This window comes from Pseudophryne corroboree, chromosome 3, assembly GCF_028390025.1.
Source record: "Pseudophryne corroboree isolate aPseCor3 chromosome 3, aPseCor3.hap2, whole genome shotgun sequence".
In the NCBI taxonomy this organism is placed as follows: domain Eukaryota; kingdom Metazoa; phylum Chordata; class Amphibia; order Anura; family Myobatrachidae; genus Pseudophryne; species Pseudophryne corroboree.
The window spans coordinates 684,732,792-684,740,741 of record NC_086446.1 but is presented as its reverse complement, the minus strand read 5'-3'; the positions used below and the strand labels follow the sequence as shown (position 1 = coordinate 684,740,741).

The following is a 7,950-nucleotide window of genomic DNA, read 5'->3' as shown; positions in this document are numbered from 1 at the left end:
TTAATTTCTTTGTAAGTTTAGACACAGACGAATCCACCAATGGCGGATTCTCCCATGTAGCTGTCACAGACTCCGGAAACGGGTAACTAGACTTAAATCTGCGAGGTATAGAAAACCGTTTATCCAGATTCTTTCATGTTTCCAGGAACATCTTATTAAGAGATTCCGAAACCGGAAAACACATCGGAGTCCTCTGTCGTTAGCAAAGACGACTTCATCATTTGTCAGAGGCTCCTCAGATTCTGTAAACCTCAGAGACTGACGCACCGCTCTGATGAGATTATCAATGCCTGGGCTGTCAAAATCTTCACTATCGGACTGCTGGTCTACTTCGCCCTCCTCACCGTCATCTTGCGCAGTGAGGTCTGGCATAGAATCATCAGACTGTAACATAGCAGAAACTGGTAAATCATAAGACAAAGTAAATTTATCCCTACTACCCAAAATGGACTTAGACTGTTGGCAAGGCTGAGACCCCTCCGGTAGTCCTAGCGGTCTCACCCTAGACTCAAATCTTGCCGCTTCCCGCTCCTGTCGAGTGGCGGCCAATTCTGATTGCAATCCAGCCATGACATCTGCTAGCATAGCCCATGGAGGGTCCGGGGATGAAACCGGCTTAGACAGCGGAGCAGAGATTGTATTCGTAGCTGAATCCACAAAACATACTGCACATGTGGTAGAACCATCCGGTAACACACTGTCACAGACATGGCAGTGCTTTTTTGGTTTTGCCGGTACCTAACTCATTATGCAGACAGACAATACGGCATACAAAGACAGACAACCTGCACGACTCAGTAAATAGTACTAAGGTGTCTCTCTATATATATATATATATATCTGGCAAAGTGTAGTGCACGTGGCCAGTACTATATGAAACTGATCCCAAATTCCCACCAACAACCCTGCGCCTCCGGTGGAGTAGAGATGTAGTACAGGAACGTTCTGGAATCACAAACTGGAAGACAGGAAGCAAGATTAAAATGGCCACCATGCCTCACAATGCAGGTTATATGTAACAAGTGCAGCCAACCCTGTAATATAGGCTTAACAGCCTATTTCATCAATGTCACCCCCCTTATGTAGCCCTCCGCTAATGTCATCTCCCCCCCCCCTTCTGCTCCCTCCCCCGTGGCCCGCTGTCTGAGCGGGAATTACCGGGGCGCGGGTATCTCACTCCCAGCGCAATCAGGGTGCAGGGAGCTGGGGAGCGCTGTAATGGAGCGCGGTCCTACAGCGGCGGCCGGCGGGTGTGAGCGGCGGCCGGCGGGACTCGGCGGTGGAGGCGGCGCTGCTCGAAGCGGTTGCCGGGGCGGCCTGTCAGGAGAGGCGGGTGCGGGCGCAGTGAGAGTGGCGTCAGTGAACAGTGTCCCCACACAGCGGGGCGGCAGCGTGCGCTGACCGCCCCGTACCCCCAGCATACCTGACTCCAGAAGCGAAGGCTGTGACGGGGCTTCTATCTGTAAGCTCCGTCCAGCTGTAGCAGTCAGGGAATGAGCTGCGTGTGGCTGTGAGGGTGCTCTTTGTGAGGACCGACACGCCATGCGCTGCTCCGTGCAGCGGCACTATCCCGGACCCAAGTTTTTACAGAAACTGGGAAGGGATGTGCTGTGAGCAAAAAATGTAAAAGTAGAAAAAAAAAATTAAAAATAAAAATATTCAAAGTAGTGTGGTTAAGCTCCACACAAGCCTGTTGCTACGAGAAGCACAGAAAAAACACTGAGGTACTCTGGGATATGGAGGGGAGGAGAGTTCTAAATTTTAATATTCAGTGCCTTGTTCCTACGGAAACCGTCCATATCCCAAGAGTACTCCAGTGACCCCTAGTGGATGAAAAAGAAAGTCTGTGTGTGTGTGTGTGTATGTATGTATGTATTTATACATGCATGTATATATGTATGTGTGTGTGTGTGTGTGTGTGTGTGTGTGTGTATTTATGTATGTGTGCGGGGGGGGGGGGGCAGGAATGTAAATAAACTGCACTTCTGTGGGTGTTATGTGTAAGCGGCACTACTACTTAGGCATTACATTTAAGCTGCGCTACTACTGGGGGCGTTATGTGTAAGCTGCGCTACTACTGAGGGTGTTACGTGTAAGCTGCGCTACTACTGGGGGCGTTATGTGTAAGCTGCGCTACTACTGGGGGCGTTATGTGTAAGCTGCGGTACTACTGGGGGCGTTATGTGTAAGCTGTGCTACTACTGGGGGCGTTACGTGTAAGCTGTGCTACTACTGGGGGCGTTACGTGTAAGCTGCGCTACTACTGAGGGCGTTACGTGTAAGCTGAGCTATTACTGGGGGCGTTACGTGTAAGCTGTGCTACTACTGGGGGCGTTACGTGTAAGCTGTGCTACTACTGGGGGCGTTACGTGTAAGCTGTGCTACTACTGGGGGCGTTACGTGTAAGCTGCGCTAGTACTGGGGTGTTATTTGTAAGCTGTGCTACTACTGGGTTCATTATGTGTAAGCGGCACTACTACTGGGGCGTTATGTGTAAGCTGTGCTACAACTGGGGCATTATGTGTAAGCAGCGCCACTACTGGGGGTGTTTTAAATGGGGTACTATTGTGTGGCCACATCCCTTCCTTGTGAGACCACATCCCTTTTTTGACGTGCACTGTCCCTTTGTAAAGTATGGGAGGGCGCCGAACACCCTAGCACTGGCCCTACTTGGTATGATGACATTGACCATGTCAACATTCATCATGTTGACACTGATGAAGTGTCAACATACATTAGAATATCATCAAAAAGTCCCTGGTTGTCTAGTGGTGACTGACCTGGTCTGGCAGCTCCAGCACGGTCTTCCAGGTCCGGTGGGGATGGCTTGATGACTTCTGTCAGATCCTGCAGCGCTTCTGGTAGTACATATGACTTACCTTAACCCTCCCCTAGTGCTTAATGCCAACCCTCTCCTCCCATAGCGTAACCCTCTCCCCTTGTAGCCTAACCCCCTCCTTCTGTAGCCTAATCCTAACCCTCCCCCTAGTGCCCAACCCTAATCCTCTCCTCCCATATAGTATAACCCCACACTGCCGGTTTGTGCAGAATGTCAACACTTCACATGTAGGCATTCTGCAGATGTGGACATGTCCAATGTCAACATCGTACTGACATTGTGTATATATCATTTTATAAGCATAAAAACAACATCACTATTTTCCATAAACAGATCCAAGTATATAATGAATGCATGTGACGGCAAATAAATAGGAACATACAGAAGGAAACATTGGTGTAGTTATGTGCACTGCACCATTATCACATGTAATGAGTGGTGTAATAGGGCACTAATGTGCCGTGTGCCCAACCTTTCACCCGTAAGCCAAATACAGTGCTACTGGAGCAGTGACAGGTCTGCCTCCTTTGCCCTGCACCCTGGGCAGCAGCACAGCTTGCACACCCCTAGTTACGGTCCTGACTGTGAAAGTCTAAACATCCGTTTGCATAGAGAAAATCCTTTTACAATAAGAGATCCGTATGACATCCAGCATTACAGACATGCTTGTTACTGTAATATACACCTAAAGATGCTATGCGTGACCTTGTGCTTAGAACACATCCTTCAAACAGATATTACCATATCCAGAAATATATCCAAACATTACTATACATTGTATTAAAACATTTTATTATAATGTCTTGGTTATAAAAATAAATATACTGTATATATTTGAGCAACAATTATAAAAATGACTATTGTGTCCGATTTATCATAATTGGATAGATTTAAAAAAAGGAAATCCGCTTTTCTTTCCATTGGTGCATAGCTATCTCTCAGTCTTCAGAATGCAGTGTAATGTTTTTCCATTGTGCTGATAATGTCACTGTTCTTCTCAAGTGCATCAATGACTCGCTGCAGCAGAACTTCGCTTATGCCGGAACCAAAACTCTGTCGTACACAGGTCAGAATGTGAAGGAAGTGGCAGCCTTTTTCAGCATCTACAATGGTAAGATAGACGTTATTGATTTATGAAGGTAAAATACATAGACTAAACAAATAACACAAAGGGCCTAATTTACATAGCGCAGAATGACCAGGATGCAGCATAAAGTCCTATTTGGTAGTGTTGGGCACATCCATTTGCTTCAGTGCCCTTAGAAATCGCCAGAGTACGAGTTTACAAAGCAATATAGTGGTGCTTAAGGAGCAGCAGAAGTTTGCTCTGCCCAATGGATGGAGTTGCGATCAGCAACATCTCCTACCCGTTTTGATGAGGGAGGCTGCCGCTGTCCATGCTGCCAGCAGGAGTGAAGGAGACAGCTCTGGGCTAGCCGGGTGCTGTCCCCTGCGCAATGGATCTGTCAGGTGCTGGGACCAGCGCATGTGCACAAGCGGTGGTGGGACTGTGCATGCGCAAAACACCAGCTTCTATGGACTGCATCGGCTGCAGCCAATAGATGCCAAGTTGGGCTACCCGAAAGGCGTGGAGTGGTTTCCTGCTGGTAGCATGCCCTCTGTTAATTGCAGCCTGGCCTGGCAGTCCCAAAGGGAGAAAACACCTCCCCATGTGGCAGATTGTTATGTGTGTGATTGGCAGGTTGCACTTCCATTCAGAAGTCACTGCCAGTCACAATGCACTCACAGATTGCAACTGGCTCACTGAGGTGGAGGATTTTTCTTGGGTCTGCAGCCCATAGGTAAAATCCACTAATGGTTGCGATGTATAGACAATGTCCAGCCCTATTTGCTGTCCGCAGGGGGCATATCTTATTAGCTAAGAGCCTAATTTAAGGTTGATTGCAAAACATCATTTTCCTGTAACAGGTAAAACCATGTGCAGTCCAGGTGGGGCAGATATAACGTGCAGAGAGAGTTAGATTTGGGTGGGTTATATTGTTTCTGTGCAGGGTAAATACTGGCTGCTTTATTTTTACACTGCAATTTAGATTTCAGTTTGAACACACCCCACCCAAATCTAACTCTATCTGTACATGTTATATCTGCCCCCCCTGCAGTGCACATGGTTTTGCCCATTAGAGGAAAATTTTGTTTTTCAATCAACCTTGAATTAGGCCCTAAGTGTGCAATAGTCATTCCATTTTTATTCATAAAAAGTGGAGACATCATGCTATTCAAAGTAAATATATTGGCCCTCATTCCGAGTCGTTCGCTCGGTAATTTTCTTCGCATCGCAGTGAAATTCCGCTTAGTACGCATGCGCAATATTCGCACTGCGACTGCGCCAAGTAATTTTACAATGAAGATGGTATTTTTACTCACGGCTTTTTCTTCGCTTTGACGAACGTAGTGTGATTGACAGGAAATGGGTGTTACTGGGCGGAAACACGGCGTTTTCGGGGCGTGTGGATAAAAACGCTACCGTTTCCGGAAAAAACGCAGGAGTGGCCGGAGAAACGGGGGAGTGTCTGGGCGAACGCTGGGTGTGTTTATGACATCAAACCAGGAACGACAAGCACTGAACTGAACGCAGATGCCGAGTAAGTCTGAAGCTACTCTGAAACTGCTAAGTAGTTTGTAATCGCAATATTGCGAATACATCGGTCGCAATTTTAAGAAGCTAAGATACACTCCCAGTAGGCGTAGGCTTAGCGTGAGCAACTCTGCTAAATTCGCCTTGCGAGCGATCAACTCGGAATGAGGGCCTTTATACACCATATAATAATTGCAATCTTGAAATATCACAGAATTATATATATATATATATTTCTCTTACGTCCTAGAGGATGCTGGGGACTCCGTAAGGACCATGGGGATAGACGGGCTCCGCAGGAGACATGGGCACTTTAAGAAAGACTTTAGGTATGGGTGTGCACTGGCTCCTCCCTCTATGCCACTCCTCCAGACCTCAGTTTACTACTGTGCCCAGAGGAGACTGGGTGCATTACAGGGAGCTCTCCTGAGTTTCCTGTCAGTATTTTGTTAGGTTTTTTATATTCAGGGAGCCTGCTGGCAACAGACTCCCTGCATCGAGGGACTGAGGGGAGAGAAGCAGACCTACTTCTGTGAGTTTCAAGGCTCTGCTTCTTAGGCTACTGGACACCATTAGCTCCAGAGGGATCGGAACGCAGGTCTCACCCTCGCCGTCCGTCCCAGAGAAGCGCCGCCGTCCTCCTCACAGAGCCGGAAGATAGAAGCCGGGTGAGTATGAGAAGAAAAGAAGACTTCAAAGGCGACAGAAGACTTCATTATCTTCACTGAGGTAACGCACAGCGGTGAAGCTGTGCGCCATTGCTCTCATACACCTCACACACGGCAGTCACTGTAAGGGTGCAGGGCGCAGGGGGGGGGGGGGGGGGGGGGGCTGGGCAGCATATAAACCTCTTTCTGGCAAAAATAGACATATATACAGTTGGGCACTGTATATATAATGAGCGCCCGCCAGTTTCAGTATATTTGAGCGGGACAGAAGCCCGCCGCCGAGGGGGCGGGGCTTCTCCCTCAGCACTCACCAGCGCAATTTTCTCCACAGCACAGCGCTGAGAGGAAGCTCCCCGGACTCTCCCCTGCTTAACCACAGTGAAAGAGGGTTTTGAAGAAGGGGGGCACATAATTTGGCGCATTTATACATGTACAAACAGCGTTACTGGGTAAACATATATTTATATAGTGTTTTTCTCTGACGTCCTAGTGGATGCTGGGAACTCCGTAAGGACCATGGGGAATAGCGGGCTCCGAAGGAGGCTGGGCACTCTAGAAAGATTTATGACTACCTGGTGTGCACTGGCTCCTCCCACTATGACCCCCCTCCAAGCCTCAGTTAGATCTTGTGCCCGGCCGAGGTTGGATACACACTAGGGGCTCTCCTGAGCCCTTAGAAAGAAAGTATAGATTTAGTTTTTTTAATTTCAGTGAGACCTGCTGGCAACAGGCTCACTGCAGCGAGGGACTAAGGGGAGAAGAAGCGAACTCGCCTGCTTGCAGCCGGATTGGGCTTCTTAGGCTACTGGACACCATTAGCTCCAGAGGGATCGACCGCAGGCCCAGTCCTTGGTGTTCGGTCCCGGAGCCGCGCCGCCGTCCCCCTTACAGAGCCAGAAGCAAGAAGAGGTCCGGAAAAACGGCGGCAGAAGACATCAGTCTTCACCAAGGTAGCGCACAGCACTGCAGCTGTGCGCCATTGCTCCTCATACACACTTCACACTCCGGTCACTGAGGGTGCAGGGCGCTTGGGGGGGGCGCCCTGAGCAGCAATAAAAACACCTTGGCTGGCAAAAAATACCACAATATATAGCCCCAGAGGCTATATATGTGGTAAATACCCCTGCCAGAATCCAGAAAAAAGCGGGAGAATAGGCCGCGGAAAAGGGGCGGAGCTATCTCCCTCAGACACACTGGCGCCATTTTCTCTTCACAGTGCAACTGGAAGAAAGCTCCCCAGGCTCTCCCCTGTAGTTTTCAGGCTCAAAGGGTAAAAAAGAGAGGTGGGGCACTAAATTTAGGCGCATTATTGTATATACAAGCAGCTATGGGGGAAAATTCACTCAGTTATAGTGTTAATCCCCTCATTATATAGCGCTCTGGTGTGTGCTGGCATACTCTCTCTCTGTCTCCCCAAAGGGCTTTGTGGGTCCTGTCCTCAGTCAGAGCATTCCCTGTGTGTGTGCGGTGTGTCGGTACAGCTGTGTCGACATGTTTGAGGAGGAGGCTTATATAGTGACGGAGCAGATGCCGATAAATGTGATGTCGCCCCCTGTGGGGCCGACACCAGAGTGGATGGTTAGGTAAAAGGTATTAACCGACAGTGTCAACTCCTTACATAAAAGGGTGGATGACGTAACAGCTGTGGGACAGCCGGCTTCTCAGCCCGTGCCTGCCCAGGCGTCTCAAAGGCCATCAGGGGCTCAAAAACGCCCGCTCATTCAGATGGCAGACACAGATGTCGACACGGAGTCTGACTCCAGTGTCGACAAGGTTGAGACATATACACAATCCACTAGGAACATCCGTGACTTGATCCCGGCAATAAAAATAATGTGTTACACATT

At 48.8% G+C, this 7,950-nt stretch overlaps 1 protein-coding gene across 3 annotated transcripts in view; it reads right to left on the bottom strand.

Moving 5' to 3' along the window:
• Window positions 1-3,614: 3,614 nt before the first annotated feature.
• Window positions 3,615-7,950, bottom strand: part of STN1 (STN1 subunit of CST complex) — a 240,032-nt gene continuing 235,696 nt past the window's right edge. For all 3 annotated transcript variants that reach the window (XM_063961973.1, XM_063961974.1, XM_063961975.1), the window contains one exon: window positions 3,615-3,942. In XM_063961973.1, coding sequence (XP_063818043.1) covers window positions 3,785-3,942 — 158 coding nt within the window. In that variant the 3' untranslated portion in view covers window positions 3,615-3,784. The remainder of the gene's footprint in view (window positions 3,943-7,950) is intronic.